At 39.9% G+C, this 19,802-nt stretch overlaps 1 protein-coding gene across 3 annotated transcripts in view; it reads left to right on the forward strand.

The window, feature by feature from the left end:
* KDM5A (lysine demethylase 5A) overlaps nucleotides 1–17,583 on the forward strand; it is a 53,254-nt gene extending 35,671 nt beyond the window's left edge. For all 3 annotated transcript variants that reach the window (XM_081957275.1, XM_081957274.1, XM_081957276.1), the window contains 6 exons: nucleotides 677–1,228; nucleotides 4,790–4,933; nucleotides 5,291–5,450; nucleotides 6,242–6,462; nucleotides 7,516–7,926; nucleotides 15,827–17,583. In XM_081957275.1, the coding sequence (XP_081813401.1) occupies nucleotides 677–1,228; nucleotides 4,790–4,933; nucleotides 5,291–5,450; nucleotides 6,242–6,462; nucleotides 7,516–7,926; nucleotides 15,827–16,030 (1,692 nt within the window). In that variant the 3' untranslated portion in view covers nucleotides 16,031–17,583. The remainder of the gene's footprint in view (nucleotides 1–676; nucleotides 1,229–4,789; nucleotides 4,934–5,290; nucleotides 5,451–6,241; nucleotides 6,463–7,515; nucleotides 7,927–15,826) is intronic.
* The last annotated feature ends 2,219 nt before the right edge of the window (nucleotides 17,584–19,802 follow it).

Here is a 19,802-nt window from a genome sequence, read left to right on the forward strand (position 1 = left end):
TTAACTTGGTAGACCACGGTTGTTAAATGAATCTGGCTTCTCCATTGACTTTGCTTGTCAGAAGGTTGCAAAACGTGACCACATGACCCCAAGTCACTGCAACCGTCATAAATCTGAACCAGTTGCTGAGCATCCAAATGTAAATCATGTGACCATGGGGATGCTACAATGAGGGTGAGAAATGGACATAAGTAACTTTTTTCAGTTCCGTCATAATTTCAAATGGTCACTAAATGCCCTGTTGTAAGTCAAGGAATACCTGTATTCTATTGAAAATGTTAATGATTTTAGATTCCATATACGATTAGTTTTCACAAGTTCATTTTTTAAAATTTAATCCAGGTATATGAGTCAACCTTGAGCCTCATCAGGCTCAAGTTTGACTCAACCTTCCATCCTTCCGAGGTGGGTAAAATGAGGACCCAGATTGCTGGGGGCAAGAGGCGGACTCTGTAAACTGCTTAGAGATGGCCGTAAAGCACTGTGAAGCGGTATATAAGCCTAACTGCTGTTGCCATATTAGAATTTTTTTTAAGTTGCAGCTTGGAACCAAGTATTCTGTTTGTTCATTTATACCATGTATATATAAAAAAAGTTGGGCCAGTCTAGGAATGTGAATCTTGCCAATGAAACTCATTGAGTGGTTCTCTACTATTCCCCCCCCCCCTCTGAAAAGGTGGCTGTCTTCAAAGACCGGGAGCAGAAAGAGGTGGAAGCCATGCACGCCCTCAGGGAGGCCAACCTGGCCAAGATGACGATGGTGGATCGCATTGAAGAAATCAAGTTCTGCGTCTGCCGCAAGACGGCCAGTGGATTCATGCTACAGTGTGAACTCTGCAAAGACTGGTTTCATAGCACTTGTGTGACCCTTCCCAAAACGAGCTCTCAAAAGAAGGGCTCCAGCTGGCCTGCCAAAGAAGTCAAGTTCTTGTGCCCGCTTTGCATGCGGTCTCGAAGGCCTCGTCTTGAGACTATTTTATCCCTACTAGTGTCCTTGCAAAAACTCCCGGTACGGTTGCCAGAGGGGGAAGCATTGCAGTGCCTGACAGAGCGAGCTATGAGCTGGCAAGACCGAGCACGGCAAGCCCTGGCCACTGATGAACTATCTTCTGCATTGGCCAAACTTTCTGTGTTGAGCCAGCGTATGGTAGAACAGGCGGCCCGTGAGAAAACAGAGAAGATAATCAGCGCGGAGCTCCAGAAGGCAGCTGCCAACCCTGATTTACAGGTATTAGTTCATTTCTTGGGTGCATGTAACAATTCTCCCCTCTCTTCCTGTGGATAATGAATGTCCTTATTGCTTGAGCCTTGTAACCTAGTTTGATCTGAATGCTCCCCTTCTGGAGCTTAAAAGTTGATGTTTTGTATAGTGTTCTTAAACCAACCCAAATGACCAAAACCCAGTTGTTTTTTAGAGCATAACAGAATGCACATTAATTAGCAGGGGTTTTACATTTTACAAAGAACTAGGAACAAATAGTTATATTCCAATGCAGGAAATTCCAAAATCTTACAAACAACACAGCTTTTCAAACATGAATCCTCTCTCTATATAAAAGCGAAATACCACTCACTCATCATGAAATCTCCAAAACTGCAAAGCCTACAAACCTGAAATTCAGCACATATGTTCCTCTTGGCTTCTAGGTGCTCGCTAAGAAAGGATTTTTCCAATCATCAGTATTTTTTAAAACTGCCAGCTGCCTTATAGTAATACGCTCTGACGCTACCCCTTCATTAAACTGGCTATGGGTGTGGCTAGCACGTGACTCATCCAGCCTGCGGGCTGGGAGTTTAGACATTCTGCTCCCCTACTCCACCTGAAAAGAACTCTGTTCCAACTGCCAGTTGCCTCACATTCTGTTAAATGCCAGTTCAAACTGGCAAGCATTCCATTCTTTCACTCAGGAGCGGTCTGGGGCTCCTTAACAGTTTCGTAGCAAAGCACGGTTATCCAGCTACTACCGTATATTTTTATCACTCAGGAATTGTACTTCTAATAAGTTATATGATATCATTTTCTTATTGGTTATTTTTTTTCCTACTCTAACTATCTCTTTAGGACTTGCATCGTTTTACACTTAATACTGAATTCATTTTTATTCCAGTGATCTGTGATCCTTTAGCTACTGAATGCAGTTCCTAGCATTCTTTGCCATTTATTTCCTTGGCTAGAGCTGTTAGAATATGCAGCTCCAGCAATTGTAGAGTAGCCACAAATTGCCAATTTCTTCTGTATGCCTTCCTTTGCTATGCATTGCAGCTGTTATTTTGAGATTTCTGCTTGCTTTCTAGCAAGAATTATGTAAAAAGATATTTTCAAAAGGGTTTAATTGTTTTTCTTTGTTGAAGTTATTTATTAGTATCTAATAAATATATCAATCCAAAATGTTTATTAATAATAATTCTTACTGATAATAAATGATTTTGTTTGATGCCTTCAGTGTCTAGAAAGTTCTAATATTTTCAGGCACTATCAATTACCAACATCCACATATATTACAGACCATGGTTATAAAAGTGAAGACGCAATGATGGTGTTCTCAGTATCTGTGAACAAAGGAGAGAGTATTTATAATTGTGCCTTAGAAGCTTAGGAGGAGGCGCTAGCGTCGCGACGACACAGCATGCGATCTTGGAGCTCCAGGATCGCAGTCGATACTTCTGTCGCTGGATGGTCCTTTTGAACCTAAACTGTCCCGCAGAGACGGTGACAGGGAAGAGTATGTCCTGCTGATCTCAGGGACATCACAAAGTCCCTGATTGATCCAGAAAAACCTCTTCTTGCCGACAGTAGAAGCGCAGCCACTGAAGCTGCTGAAGTTGGGACAGCTCCGGAACAGGAGGAAAGCAGAAAGAGAAAGTGTGCCGTTTGGTGAAGAAATTTTATTATTAGACAAGGGACTACCCCAAAAAATCAAAGAAGTTAAATTTGAAAACAGAAGAAAATAAGCGGTGAAATTAAGCTGCGTTAGACAGTGTGCTATCCTTGTCTTTTTAAATCTTTTTTCATGGATGGAACTTTTGCAAATATTTCCCATTTTTTAAACTGAATTGATTAGTTTTTCTTCTATTTTTAATTTATTTTTATATACCAATGGATTAAGATTTTTTTCCTTTATTTTTACAATGCTGGACTGGATGGTTTTTTTTCTCCATTTAAGAAGTTTTTTTTCTTTTCTCTAAGTTTGGATTATAAAGAAGATATTAAAAGGAATACAAAGAGGTCTGTAAGAATAGAAGGAAAGGAAGTAATACTGCCACTTGGAGACTGGAGGCTGGAAATATTGTTTTTTTTTCTTCCCTTTGATCATTTGTTTTACACTTCAAAGTCTCTCAGCTTGTTTACTGTGAGTGATAGTGGGAAGAGCACGGGTTGTTTATGCAGGTGCTCTTCGTGAACTCTTTCAATAGATGGAGTGGAGAGAGGAGAGACCTTGACTTTGAAATATTATAAATGAACTCGCTTCAAATCTAACGAAAAGCTTCGAATGTTATAGTGGCAGTGTTTACAAATTGGAAAATGGCGCAACAAGAAAAAGAAACCTTAACATTGCAAATGATTATGTTTGGAATTCAAAAGATCTTAGCAGTAACAGAAAAAAATGAGAAGAGATTGGAGAATATAGAACGCAGCACAGTAAAATTTGATGGAAAAATTGAGGATGTTTATCAAATGGAAAAAGTGGAGGACAGAGTTCTAAAAATTGAAGGGAAAATAATCAAAGAAACAAAAAAAAAACTGTTGATATTGATAGTAAATTGAGCCTGGCTGGAAATGAAAAGAGTGGAATATGGAAAGGGGAGATAGATGGACTGGAACTCTATCCCAGCCTTCAAAGTACAGAAGAAGAAAAGAGAGAAAAATTGATGGAAGTAAGGAGAGAAACTTTATCAGAAGCACAAGTGATAAATAAAGATAAGCTGATTGAAGAAGCAAATGGAGGGCTTTGAGTTTACATAAGAAATGAAATGAACAATAACTTGAGAAGTCTATATAAGCAAGAAATTAATCAGAATGCTAATGCTACATATGGCAAAAGACATAAGACTGCACTATTACTGGAAAGACACAGGTTGATGTAATGAAAGCTGATAATAAAAATTAAGTAAAATTTAGTTAAATTTAGAGTTTTATATATAAAATGAAGTGATAATGGTTATAGTTAAATACATGATTGCTAATGATAATAATGCATATATATGTATTGGTTTGTTAAGAGGAAATACTATATAAATTGCAAATGGAGACTATGAAAGGAAGTTTAGAAATTAAACAATCAATTTTTTATTTAGAACATGTTATAAAGATGCAATTTTATTGTAGGATGTTGGGAGGAGTTAATGGAATGCCATTATGTGGTTCTGCTTTAAATTGGAATATTTCATATAAAAGGATGTATAAACAATTACAGTCAAGTGAAGGCTGAGGTATGATGAAAGCAATGTATATAAATACTGCATACTTGATTTAAAAATATGTGATTCGATATGAATTATTATAGGTGATGACTGTGGAAGGGGACGCACGGAAGTTTTTGTAACCAACCGTCACCCTTTCTACAATTTGTAATGGAAGATGGTTTTGTGTTTCTGTTTGTGTTCATTTAAAAAAAGCAGCTTAGAAATGAAATTTCAACTCTTATTATTAGAAATATAATTTTAAAGCAAATATTAGTTTCTTGTAATCTGATTTACAATGCTGTTAATCAACTTGAGTAACTTTTGTTACCCTCTACAAGTTTTACCTGATGCTTTTTTAACTCAGAAAGTGTCTTTCTTCACATAGGGTCATTTGACTAGTTTTCAGCAGTCTGGGTTTAATCGGGCTACGAGTAGTGTATCCTCATCTCCTCGACAGACTATTGATTATGATGACGAGGAGACGGATTCAGATGAAGACATTAGGGAAGCATATGGCTATGATATAAAGGTAAGTCTTGCAATAACATTTCTGAGCTCACTATTGTTAATTGTTTTATTCCTTCAGTGGGACTTCACCAGTAACAAACCTTGCAATCCTATACTGTAAAGTTGTTTGTTACAATGATCAGGAGCCTCTTGAGAAATTTTGATTTAAAAAAAAGAAGTTAGTGCAAACTTTACATTTTTAGAAAAGCAAAATGCACTATCCTCTTTTTTATTATGCTATAACTATCTTTGGCCATGTATTGCTGTAGTAACTCAAAGGAAGAAATTTAATGTAATTCTGTTAACAAATCTGGTGAGTTGTATTAAAATGTTTAGATTCCGTTCCATAATCTCATATTTCTGCTGTATTTTTCTTTAGGACAATGCCAGTGTAAAGTCTTCTAGCAGTCTGGAGCCTAACCTCTTCTGTGATGAAGAAATTCCAATCAAATCTGAAGAAGTAGTAACACATATGTGGACGGCTCCCTCTTTCTGTGCTGAACACGCATATTCATCAGCTTCAAAAAGCTGTTCTCAAGGTAATTCTCTCCCCCCCCCCCCCAAATTATATCTACATGCCATTTATTTGTTACTGCAATTTATAAGCTCCTTAATTCACAAAAAAAATTCTCTAAACAGTTTATAAGTTAAATTAAAAAATGAAGCATTCTGGGGCCAAAAATTGGCAAGGCCAAGATGAAAACTAGATTTGGTTAACTTCATTTACCAACAGGCAGACAGGTTATGATACTCCAGACATTCGCTTTGTAGCATGTTTTGGAGGCCATATGAGCACAATCCACTCTATTATTAAGTACTACAGTCGTGTATTTTCTCAGGCTTCTGCATAAACCTACAAAAAATGTAGCTATCTTAATGAGTTAAAATGATTCTTAAAGCAGTGGTATTTTTTAAAAAAACACACATAAAAATCTGAAAAACAACGTAGCTATTAATGAATAATAGACAGGTGATTGCCCAAGCTTCTTTCAAATCATTTTCAAAACGTGAACAGAACTAGTATTTAATCATGTTCTGTTTCTGCAACTGTTAACTGTAACTGCAACTTTTCGAAGGTTTCAGAAATTGTATATATCTCTGGGATCTTAGGTTGTGTACTCCAAATAAGTGCTTAGTGGCACCTGTATCAATCAACTACAGATTCTGAGTTTCTTTAGAGTCTTAAACCCTCATTGTCTATAATTAATGACAAAGAGGCCATCAACTTCTAGGAAACTGGGTAGTCCTTTTTACATTTCATGTTATTTGTTTGTTTTCTACCCTTTAGTCTTAAACATGTTTTTTTCCCCTTTGTGCTTCTTTTTAAAAGGTTCCAATACCCCAAGAAAGCAACCCCGTAAAAGCCCTTTAGTTCCTCGCAGTTTAGAACCTCCTGTGCTTGAACTCTCTTCTGGAGCCAAATCACAGCTAGAAGATCTAATGATGATAGGAGATATCTTAGAAGTATCTCTTGATGAAACCCAGCACATCTGGCGGATTTTGCAGGCCACGCATCCACCCTCTGAAGATAGATTTCTTCATATCATGGAGGTAAAAGATAGGCATTTTCTATCATAAAATAGCAAAAAAATTAACTTTGGCAAAATGGTATTGCAGAGAGCACTGCTGCTATTTCATCTCTTTCTTGGATTGCCGCCTCCTAATTTACTCTTCAGGATTTGCTTTTTATCAAAGTCTTCCTTAAAACTCCTATCAGCTCATTGCATCTGCCTTTCCACTCTTATTAACTCTTTTTTTTCTCACTGAATCTATACAGTGGAACATTGTACCACATATTCATGCTTAAAAATCAGGATCATCCTGAGGAAAGGATTTTATAATTTGATGCAAAAAAATACCCTGTCCCTATTTCAAGTACCAGGAACGTTGGGTCATTCCTATTCAAATGCAGCCAAAAGCTTGTTGATTGCTGTTAGCAGAGGGAAACCTCAGTCTAAACCTCTGTTATTGTAAGGTGTGCATATTTATTCTGTCTTTACTTTTACAAATAACTGAAGGCGCCCAACCTATCCAGCACACTTCCTCCTCCTATTTTTCTTCCAACAATAACCCTGCGTGATGGTTGAGCTGTGAGAAAGTGACTGGCCCAAGGTCGCCCAGCTGGCTTACATGGCTAGGGTAGGACTTGAACTCATGGTCTCCCAGATATTGAAAGTGAAATGGTCAGATTCAGCCTCCTGAAAATAATTCATTTTTTGAGGCAGGGGAAGAAGAAATATGTCTAGAAACACCCCCACCCAACTCCCCCCCCCCCCGCTTTTTTTCTTTGGCAAATGATGACTTGCTTTCCATTCCAATCCTTCTAATTGGCTCTCCTCAAGGAAGCAGATTACTAGCTTGGGGTATATGTATGTTATCTTACAATTTGTTTAACACTCATTTGGTTCCAAAATAGAGCGTGCCACCTTAGACTTTAAATTGGCATTGTGATTATTATTTACTTTGCCTCTTTTCTCCTGTTAATGAGCTTATTCACTCACTGGCAGCGCTGTGTGCTTATGGAAACTAGCTTCTTTTCATTTTGCTTTTATGATACGCAAGGGAATAATCTGGCCATCATCCACAACTTTTTGTTTCTTAAAGGATGAGAGCATGGACGAGAAGCCATTAAAAACCCGGGGAAGAGATGCCTCGGAGAGAAAAAGGAAGCGCAAGCTAGAGAAAGCAGAGCAGTTCTTTGGCGACCTGAAGCAGAAGTCTAAAGAGCTGAAGAAGTTGGAGAAACCAAAGAAAAAGAAGCTAAAACTAACAATGGACAAGACAAAGGAGCTGAATAAACTGGCCAAAAAGCTGGCTAAAGAAGAAGAACGAAAGAAGAAGCGTGAGAAAGTAGCGGCAACAAAGATAGAGCTGGTGAAAGATTGCACTGAAAAAAAGAGGGAGAAGAAAGTTTTGGACATCCCCTCCAAGTACGACTGGTCGGGAGCAGAAGAGTCGGATGATGAAAACGCAGTGTGTGCTGCACAAAACTGTCAGAGGCCGTGCAAGGACAAGGTGGGTCCCCTTGATTGATGTTTTCAAAGAGCGTTGCTTCAGACTCCAGGGCTGTCTGTATCTTTGAGAGGTTTTGCCATGCTTTTATTTAAAAGGTCAAAATGCAAACCCAATAACATGCCTGTTCTTTGAGAAGGGATTTTATGATTTATTTATCCATCAAATTGGTATGGCTCCCTGTCCCACAAAATATGCCTCTGGGCAGCATACAACACAATTAAAATAATAAATACTCAGAAAGAACCATTATTAAAAAATAAAATAAAACGGTCATTACGAGCCATGGTGGTGCGGTGGTTAGAGTGCAGTACTGCAGGCTACTTCTGCTGACTGCCTGCAATTTGGCAGTTCAAATCTCACCAGGCTCAAGGTGGACTCAGCCTTCCATCCTTCCGAGGTGGGTAAAAATGAAGGCCCAGATTGTTGGGGGCAATAGGCTGACTCTGTAAACCGCTTAGAGAGGGCTGTAAAAACACTGTGAAGCGGTATATAAGTCTTAAGTGCTATTGCTAAGTGCTGTTATTAAAAAAACAACAACAACCACTGCCAGGAGAGAACAAACATCAACTACAGTGATGGAACCATTGTTAAGATTTTACTGTTCTCCTGGAACCCAGGCCTAATTACAAAGCCAGGCCTTGAGGGACTGCATGAACACCTAACCTAACTTCAGGGGGATGGAGATGTTACAAATGGTAGACGCCGTGCCAGAGATGGCTTGCCTCCTGGAACCTGCTAAGCATAGACCCCTACTAGCAGAAACCAAAGCATGCCTTTTTTATCACCCCAGTAGGGATGGGGAAATATAGTCAGGAAGTGGTAGTCATTCAGATAATCCTGCCCCAGGCCGTGAAAGATTTTAAAGATTAAAACCAGCACCTTGAAATTGGGCCCCGAAGCAAACTTGGCAGCCAGTACAGACTTGAAACACACATATATACCAATTGATGCTGGTATATACTGTGTACTCTTTCAGTATGGACATTTGAGGAGACTTTGCTAAAGCAGATTCGGTCATGGCCACTGGATTATGCTCATCAGCCAACAACTAGTAAAGAAATCTTGAATTTGTATATTGTCCTTCCATTTATAAGTTTTTTCCCATTCCCTCATCTGCCTCCCTGATGATGCTGTAAGAAAGGTGCTGATATCCAGAATACTCTTATCACAATACTGTTCCTTCATACTGAAGTCCCTAAGATGGCTATCTTTATGAAAGAAAACTAATCTTCCAAAGATCCTCGCACAAAAGCTTTTAAGTCAGTTGAAGGAAACCACATGCTCTGTTCTATTCTTCTCTCTTGGTAGTAAACCTGCATAGATTTTTTTTAAAGTGATCGGATTTGATTATAGTAAATTTCATTATTTTCCCCTTTCGGAGAATTTTTGCAGGTCTGCTTGCGACAACTATGGATTCTAGTCAGAAACAGTCTGCTTGGAGGAGTACTCTCAGGAGTTTTGCGATTTTGTTTAGGGAACTTCCCACAAATCAATTTTGGATATATATTAACAAATTAACCAATATGACCAAGTGCTTCTTAGTTTTCAATTGCACATATGCGCGTGTGTGTGTATGTATGTTCCTTTGTGGGAAATGTAAATCTTGCATAAGGACTGAAGCTGCTGCAAAAATTTCCATATGCTACAAAAGACAGAACTTTGCTGCAGGGCTTAACTGCAGAAAACTAAGAAGCACTTTCTGAAGAAATTAAATCATTTTGTTGTATAAACTAATTCCATTCGGAATAGATTAATATATACAATGCACTGGTTATTTCATTTTGTATAAACTTTGTAAGTAGTGGTAATTTAAAATATACTACTAATTTATGCCTTTTTATTAAATGCTTGTCCAATTCAAAGTTGTCAACTGCCAAGAGATTGGTAGATTTTTTTTTAGAAATCACAGGAAAACCATTCCTGGCACAAGACAGTTATGTATACTTGTGTCCTAACTATATTATTATTATACTTAAGAAATCATATTGGTTAATTTGTCCTCCCTTTAATAGTAGCCCTAAGGAAGCATAATAATATACGCCGAATGACTCATTTCAAGAGATGACCTGGAATGATAAATTTAAAGCAGTCACTGGAGTTTACTGCTTAGTACTCCAGCTCCAAGGTTTAATTTAATTTAATGTATTAAATTTGTAATGACATCCAATTCAAAACGACTCTGGGCAGTGTACAACAATAAATGCAGATAGGATTGGCTATGCAGAAAAAGTTGGCATATCCTGACAACCAGTGTGACCAGGAAGCAGATGTGTTACGTGGGCATACAGAACCACCTGGGTTGCTACATTCTGGACCATCTGTAGCTTCCAAGTGATTTTCAAAGGTGACTTCATATACAGTGTGTTATGGTAATCCACACACACAAAGTGACCAGAGCATGAGTGACTGTCCCAAGGTTCTTCTGATTCAGAAACTAGTGTACTTGTTACACGAGATAGGTCTGCATGAAGCAGGGAATGGGGTCCAGGAAGACCCCTAAACTGCATGCCAGCTTTGAATGGGCTAAAGGATCAAGGATCAAAGGTGTGGAATCGTTGGATCCAGGAGGGGGTACGTACCCATAGCTATTCAGTTTTGCCAGAATCTGTTGCTCTCACCCAGATTATGAAGATATTCAACACCCTAATTTTTAATAAGGAAAAGCTCTAAGTCCGTGATGGCACGTATGTCATCTAAGCTCTAAGTCCGTGATGGCACGAACTTATGGCACGTATGTCACAGGTGGCACACAATGCCCCCTCTCTGGGCACAAGAGCCGTCACCCTAGTTCAACTCTAGCGTGCATGCGCGTGTGCCTCCCACTGGCCAGCTGGTTGTTGGGTCTCTGGCGCTCATGCGCAAGGGGCAGAGCGTGTGCAGGGGGCTAGGGTGTGTGCAGGTAGCGCACGAGCATGCATGGGGAATGAGGCGCATGCGCAGGTTGCATCTTGGGGGTTCAGGCACACGTTGGCGCATTCACACACGCACATGCATGCTTTCAACTCCAGAAAATTGTCTGTGTCTACTGTGTATATACGTACAATGACAATAAAGTAAAGTAAAGTAAAAGGTTAGCCATCACTTCTCTAGGTGCTTTGAGAAATAAGATGTTAAAAAGTAGCTCTTGATAGCTGCAACAAGCAATGCTCCAAATTTAAGCTGAAATGAGCCCGAGAAGTCTGCTCTAAAGTTCTTTATTGAAGACGTTCTTTTATCTGACTTGGTAGTCATCGAAGGATCTGTTAATCATGACCACCTTGGCCAATACTTGGACTTTCAGTTGAATTTTCCCCTTCATTCCTTGTCTCGAAACATAATGCTACATCATATGTATTGAATAAAAAGCACAGCTGTCTCATCTGCACAAGCATAATCTCAAGGACCAATTTGTATGCATATCAATGATATTTAGTGGCATATTTTGCTCTAATTTCTTTTAGGATTGAGAGTGCAATCTGTCCTGTAAAGATGATCTAATGGAAAGGCACAAGTGACTTCATTTTGCAAGCCTTTGAGCTTTCACCTGTCATAATGAACAAAATGTCTAAAGTAATTTTATGAATGCTAACTCTGCAGTTATCTTATAAAGCTTGTGTGCAGGCACACACATCCATCAAATTTGTAAGATTACAAAACATCATAGCAACTCTGGGTGGTGTCCAATATTACCAATGAGCTAAAAACCTACTATCTTGATAACATTTAAAGGTGCAGAAAAAGACAAGAGAGAAATTAATGGAAAAAGACTATAGATAATAATTATGATGACTGTTTTCTCTAGTATTAGAAGGAAAGTGAGCAAGAAAACATTCACATTGTAGTTGAACTCTGTGGGCCAAAGTAGGAACAGGATGCTAGGCTACATCTGATCCAGAAGAGAAGTTCATCCTCAACTTATGACCTCAGTTGGGGCCAGAATTTCCATTTATAAGCAAGGTGGTGGTTAAGGGAATTTTGCCTGATTTTATGACCCCTTTTGCCTTAGTTGTTAAGCAAGTCCCTGCAGCTAAGTGAATCATACCTACATAAGTGAATTTGATTTCCCCCCATTGACTCTGCTTGTCAGAAGCCAGCTGGGAAGATTGCAAATGGTGATCACATGACCTCTGGATGATACAACGGTCATAAGTGTGAGAACTGGTCGTAAACCAAAAAGGGCCATTGCAACTTAGAACAGCTGCTAAATGAATGGTTATAAGTCGAGGACTACCTGCCTGTTTACTTCCTGGCTAATTGTTCCAATCTGCAGAATAAGCTTACAGAGATATAGACAGTACAAAAACATCCAGCAAAAGAGTCACAGTCTTGGTCTTAGTTATATTAGTTACAAACAATTAATTCTATAGTTTCCAGGGTGTGTTTCTTGAAAATACATTTCACTGGATTGTATTTTTTCAGACAACAGTGGCAGCAGATAAAAATACAAATAAAACTAGTAGTATCTATTAATTAGTTTTGAAAACACTTGTCTCTTTACACTTCCTCCTGTGGTATTCACAGATCAGAATGTGTGCCAATATTTAAGATTTAAAAAGTTAATTGGGTGCAACTGCCTGAAGGCAGCCTATTGTTTTTCCACACTAATCGGGCCATTGACAAGTAAAAAAAAAGTATATTCCAAGAGATGTACAATGTTTTATGACAGATCTGTAGCAGCTCATTAACCCAGTTAAGTAAATGTAGAGAAGGTTCTCAATATCTGCCCATAATAAATGTCTTTGTAATAGATTGTCTTGATTTCAAATTTGGACAAAATGATGATGTTATCCATTCGGTCGCGTCCAAATCTTGGCAGTTTTACCGGCCAGGTCTCTCCGTGTCTTCCAATCTTGCACTACCTCTTTGAGTTGTTCTATGCTCTGGCTCACGGATGAGGTGGCTCAGTGGCTAAGGCACTGAGCTTGTTGTTCAGAAAGGTCGGCAGTTTGAATCCCTAGTGTCGCGTAACGGAGTGAGCTCCCGTTACTTGTCCCAGCTTCTGCCAACGTTGCAGTTCGAAAGCATGTAAAAGTGCAAGTGGAAAAATAGGGACCACCTTTGGTGGGAAGGTAACAGCGTTCCTTGTGCTTTCGGCGTTGAAACGGCGCTACGGCTTTGAAACACAGATGAGCACTGCCCCCTAGAGTCGGGAATGACTAGCACATATATGCGAGGGGAACCTTTACATTTACACTCTGGCTCAGGGGTGTCAAACTCAGGTTACGGGAGCATCACACGATGTATCGGGGCTTCCCCCCCCCCTTTGCTAAACTGGGCGTGGGTGGGGCTAGTGTGTGACACATGCAGCCCACTGGCTAGGTACAAGTATCCCTTGGCCCCGTGCTTCACGTACTGCGCCTGCTCCGCCTGGTAGTTTGCCCATTTCACAGCCTGTGTTGTGAAGGCTACGGCACGCATTCTTCGGCGATACCCATGAGGCTTGGTCTCTCGTTTCCTCAAAAGGCGCCCTTTCTCTCTCCCCCCCAAGGGAGATAGAAGTTTCCCCCTTTTCTTTGGTACGAATGTGGCCTGACCAGTTTACAAGCAAGTCGCCTTGCCTCAATCAGAAGGGAGGGCCGTGGGAGGGCCGCATTTACACAGAGCAGGGAGGGCTGTTAGAGGGCCGTATTAAACCGCCCCCCGGGCCGCAAAAGGCCCGTGGGCCGGACTTTGGACATGCCTGGGCTAGGAGTTTGACAACCCTTCTCTGGCCGGTGTCAGTTTTGATGGTGTTCAGTCACTATGTTCTTTGGAGGCATGGTTTCCTTTTACTGCTAACTTTTCCAGCATAATTGCTTTCCCCCCAGTGAATTCCCCTGAATGACAGGGCTAAAATAAGTGGGACACAGTATTGTGATTTTGCCTTCCAGCGACATGTCTGGTGGTATGCGCTCCAGTACTTATTTGCTTGTCACCTTTGCTGTGCAACGAATATGCAGAACCTTCTCCAGCTCAAAACGAGCTTGGGCCAATTATGATATTCAAAGCTTCTCTTCTCCTCCTCCTCTCCCCCTTCAAGTCAGTCTTGATGAACTCCATGGATGAACATGTTAATGGAGTTGGTTATTGGGACAGACCTAGGATTATCATGGAGATGCAGAAGTTGGTGGTTACCCTGAAAGTCTTTCCTGGATGTAGATGTTGGGATCCACCCATTTTTTTGGGGGGCAGGGGTACCCATTGCCAGGCCTCAAGCAGTGGGTGAATTTAGCATCAGAGTATTTACTGTAGAAATGTAGTGCTGTAAAAATAACTGCCACTTTTCTCTCACACTGCAGTTTGGATAGTTGAACCAAAATCAAAGCCTTTTCTAACCAAGTCATCAAATGTAAACAAGGCTACTATGTTAACCAGAATGAAATACAGATTGAACTCCTTAGAGACAAGGTGAAGTAAAGAAAATGGGATTGGATGTCAGTGTTGGAATATTGCCCTCACTGCTATCATTTCAACATTTCCACCTTTTTTGTCCCAGTTCTGCCAATGTATAGTGGCCATTAATCATCTACTACCTTTTACAAACAAAAACTGAAACAGAAAAACAAACCAGGGATCCTTTGAGTGATGGCATATAAGCACAAACTGAGATTAGAGCAGCAAAAGAAGGGGAAAAAACTCTTTTCCGCATGGATGAGAATTTTACAGTGGACCTACAACCACTGTGGGTTAACTATGAAGCTAATTTATCTTAAGAGTACACAATAATAGGGATTCATGGTTATGCCCGCATTAAATGAAATTGCTTTACAATGACTCATGTCTTTTTCCTAGGTAGCATAATATCGTCTCCTCAGGTTGAGCGCAGCTAAGCTGTATTCCTATTCCTAAGTAGGACCTATAGTTGTTGGATGCTGAACTCAAACTTTCTGCCTACAAAGCATTTGATCTGTTTCCAAACTCTAGATTTTTCCTGAACTCTAGATTTTCCCCTCAATTGTTACATTTCTTTGCAGTTTACTGTTAAAATACAGATTGTCCTTTGAACAGAGAAAGCTGATCATTTTATCTCCTAGATTCTTTCTGAGGTTATGAGGATAAATGGGAAATGAACAATGTAATTGTTTTTTTAAAAAAACATGTTTGAGTAAAATAGCTTTGGCTCACTCAACTTCTGTTGACTCTGGAAATGTTGAAATATCTGTAACTATGGAATGTCGCTCCATTCTTCCAGCTGTTCCCTCTGTCATCTTCCTACTTTACCCTTCCGACCCTGGGATTTCTTGATCTTCCATCCAACTATTAATCTTGTACAGCTTCCAAGTCCAACACATATGTTTGTCTAGGTACTGCTACCCCCATTGTTCAATGGATATTACAAGCCATTTCTAGCATTGCTATCATGACTTGTCAGATCTCGCTGAGAATGGTACAGTTTTCATTCATGTTATTTGTTAAAAGCATCACATATTTTGCACATAATGTATTTTGAAGATACAGGTAATATACACTAATTATAATGTAAGAGAGTCAATATTTGTCTGGATCTTGTATTCCTCTGGATTCTTCATATTTTATAAAACTTTACTTGTATATGAGTGACTTGGAATACAGCTTTGATGCTGAAAACAAAAAATACAGTACATGATACTTTACCCTTAAAAAGGAAGTATATTTAGGTTATCTAATGCTGTCCCAAAGGTGTGATGGGCCTTTCTTGTTTTTCTTTGAAGACGTTTCGCTTCTCATTCAAGAAGTGAAACCCATTCAAAGAAAAACCAGAAAGTCCGGTTGCCTCTTGAAAAAACATCTTTGGGACAACCAAGACCTGTATGACTGAGAATCTCTATAGACAGTGATCTAATCCTGGTTCTTTTTGTTACATGCTCATGCTCGGATAATATCCACTCAACCTCTAACCAAGGTTTTGGCTAAATGATGAACTCATGCAATTTAACTAACATGCCTGTATTGTGTCTTACAGGTAGACTGGGTGCAGTGCGATGGGGGCTGTGATGAATGGTTTCATCAAGTTTGTGTTGGTGTCTCGCCAGAAATGGCAGAAAGCGAAGATTATATCTGTATTAACTGTGCAAAGAAACAGAAGCAAGGAAGAGGTAGTCCAACACCGCCTCACTTCCTGCTGAGCTACAAGCTACCCATGGAAGACCTCAAGAAGACAAGTTAGCAGCTACTTGGTCTTGATGGGACTTGAGGGAAATGGAACATTAAGAAGGTGTGAAGCTAACACGGCCGCTTGGAAAGCTACACTTCTGGCAGACATACAGCCCTATAGTGGAGCTGGCCATACGTAGCTGGCTTCCATTACATGAAGCGGATGTCACAGGCAATGGGGTACTGGCCCAGCTATGCAGATATCATCTTGTTTGAAGGCCCAGTCAGTATTTTTACTCCCTTGTTTCCTGCGGAAGGCTTAAGTGTAGCTGCTGCCTTCAGACTAAGCAGATGTGAGGCCCATGGATATATATGTACATATATATATTTTGCCTCGACAGTTTAAATTGAGAGCACTCTGGAGAATCTTGAGCCCTCTGAGCTGCCCCATAACGGCAGGTTGGTTGAGGGGAGATGGTTTTTCCTTCAGCCTGTTCAGGTCATTGAGGCAACGTTACGGAACCTGCTTTAAACACCACACCAGGAGGATAGAAAACTCCTGTCTCTTCTGCTCTTAGAAGCAGAAGAACTGTAGATCTCGAAAACATTGGCTTTGTATTTACCCCAAAGAAATTTGGATCATGGTCCTTCTTGGGGAAAGCTCACATATGAATGAATTCGGAGCTGAGGCATGTTACCTTGGCAAAGCACTCCTTCCTGCTTTGGTAGCTCTTTTTCTCTTGTCTTGAGCTTTACCAACACACTGTCACTAAATTGTTTAAAGCAAGGTGCAGCTGGTCATGGATATCATGAGTGCAGCCCAGCTTTTTTCTTGATTCTGCACTGACATGTCTTCTGTGAAAATCTTCAAAGTCACAGTGTCCCCAGCATCATCCAGTTAGTTTTGCAGTACCAGTAGGCTGCCCATAAGATGCGGTTTGCTTCCTCACCTTTAGTTGTTGATGAATTTAAAGGCCTTCACTTGGCCGCAAATCCACTTTAACTTCCCCGCCCCTCTGTTTTCTGGAAGATAGGTGGCTGAGGAAGGGGTGGGGTGGGGGATGGGTAGTATTCCCAAATAACAATTGTTTTAGTAAACCCATTTTTTTAAGGACTGGTTTTTACTTTTTTCTATGTCTCGGACTACTGACTTGTTCTACAAAATAAATAGATTATTTTTCTTTGTTTTTATACTTACCACGGTTACCAGCAGCACAGAAAGAAAGAAAAAGAAAAAGAAAGAGGCTCACTAAACAAAAACCTGCCTGCAGGCTTGGGTTTTTTTACTTATTCCTTCCTTGTAGTACAAGGAACTTAGCAGTTACTCCCCACATCCTTGTTCCCCCTGCTACCTGTGTTTTAAATAGGTAAAAAAAAAATCATGTGCTACTTTCCTATTGGGGTATGTTTGGTTAGCAAGGCCTCTTCGTCCTTGCTGTGTTCCAGTTTATGCTGGGTTTTCTGTAAGTAAATGGCTGGAAATAGCCACAGTGGTGTCTCCCCACCCCCATTTATCTATTGTGTTTCCATTCTTCTACAGCTCTAGATGTGTTGTAACTATAGCGTCCAGTCTTCTTAGCTGCAAGGGTTGGGATTTTCTAAAATATAAAAATGGTAGTGGTCTGCCTTGCCTGTTGTGTGTCCCTTCTGTTATACCTGGAATTTATAGAGTTCATTGGTAAACAACACTGTCACAAGGCACTGCATAGACTTCAGCGTCCATATGATTCAGATAAATGTAATCAAGATCTGGGATCGGATGACGATTTTCAAAGCTTGGAGTTGCCTTAATGGCCTACAGTTGCAAGGCTCATGGTTTTTACTGGATGTCTTCATTTGAGACTGCTGAAAAAAGGAAAACTGCTGACACATTTCTTACATATTTTGATTACATGCTAAGGAGGCAAGTTACTTGTGCTTCTGTTTTAAAATTCAATTGTAAAATAGCTTATCTGTTCAGCAGCTCATTGGTTACAGCTGACATTTTGAAAAAAGAAAAGAGATTTGCAAGGTTCCTCATTCTACTGCATTAATGCTGGTAGTCTTTTTTTAATGCAAATTGAGCTTTAATTCACATGTTCCTGGCAGTGGCTGTAAGGTAAGAAAATACAATGGTTTACAAGGAACAAAGAAAAAGAATACTAATTTTCAACACCACAACAGCTTTTAACAACACATTAAAAGTACCAAGTTATAAGTGGGATCTCCAGCTAACATATTTTGACCTGATGCGGGGTATATTCCAGATAGGTGATTTGACGTTTAAAAAAGCATTCAGAAGATTTGAATGAAGGAGGTTGAGTATTTACTTGTCCAATCTTTGTTAACTAGTCTTCATTTGCCAATAGAAATTAAGGTGAATCAATATTTTATTATCTTTTCCTCACCAAAAAACAAATACGAATATAGATTTACAATTTCCCCTTTCAAGTCCAGCTGCCTTTTGACATTGAAAATCTTTCTCAATCTGTTTCAGAGCTGGATTCTTACCATTTTTACATTATTTGATTTATACTACCCATCCTCATCTTTGTGATTTTAAAAACAGAAGTCTTAACTTTATCAAACCTCCTTTCAGTGACTGAGGTAGGGCAAGAAATCAGTAACTAGCACTGTTCTCCAACAATGCTTAATAATGGCCATTGGTTGGGTTTCTTATTAGCTAATTTAGTTAGCCTGGATGTATTAGCGTGGCTTGTTCAGGTACTAATCATCTTTAAGTTCTCATTTGATTTGTAAAATCTAATGTATTTATGCACATAACACCTAAGAAGAGTACTAATACATCCATGTCAGAAGCACCAAAGTGCTTCCATGGTGAAAGGTTTTGCCATTGCCTGGTGGACACCCAGTTGGGGGCTCTTTTGTGAAGTTGCCCACCAAAGTGGTACCCATTAATCTACTGGTCATCTGCTTTTGAACTGCTGTGTCTGCAGGAGCAGGAGCATGTGATAGGAACTCACCGCGTCCCGCAGCAGCAACAGGTCCCGAATGCAGGCCTGCCGATTGTCAGCCGAGTGTTCCGATCTCATGAGCCACCACCCTCCTACCCAAGAAGAAAAAAGAGTGCCTTGCTGAATTTGAGTGGAGGGGTTTTCTATTCACAAGGTCCTGTGGCATGCAGTGGTCGTTCGGATGCCCCAGGAAGCTCAGGAGTGATGCTCCTTTTCCACTGTTGGCCCCAGCAATCATTGATGACTTTCATCCACCCAAGAAGTCCTGTCTCTTAATCAGTCCTGAAGTTCCCCACATTTAAATGAATACGTACTGCTTCTACTACCGTAAAAACTGGAAAAATGTACTGTATTCACATTTTGCAGACCACTTATGGTGTCTTATGAGGCAGAAAGGTTAAAAAAAAAACCTCTGTGAAATGCGAACACAGAATCTTGAGTTCTCGTCCATCTGCTAGTCCTTCCTCCCCCCACAACTATTCTTTCTGCACCACCTGTCCCTTTTTCGAAATCAGCACAAGGGAATTGCTCTCCAGCCGTGTAATTCCCATGGTTTTACTGGCTTGGCCTTAGGTGGTCCGCTGTGTTGCATTTACTCCAGTCTGCTTTCTAGAATTGGTTGTAAAGCTGTACAAGAAACCCTCTTGAGTGTATATCACACACGAATACTTTTAGGATTGTTGCATAATCTATACGTCCTGTTAAAATTGATTCTGGTGTGAGAGATGATAATTCTTTTCTATGGCTACGTCAAAAGAGTGGGAAAAATATCATTTGGAAGGGATTCAAGAAAGCAATGAGAATAACAAATTGAATAGACAGAATTCTTTATTGGCCAAGTGTGATTGGACACACAAGGAATTTGTCTTTGGTGCATATAAAGTGTACATA

This window comes from Natrix helvetica (genome assembly GCF_964273705.1).
Source record: "Natrix helvetica genome assembly, chromosome: 6".
Classification (NCBI taxonomy): Eukaryota; Metazoa; Chordata; class Lepidosauria; order Squamata; family Natricidae; genus Natrix; species Natrix helvetica.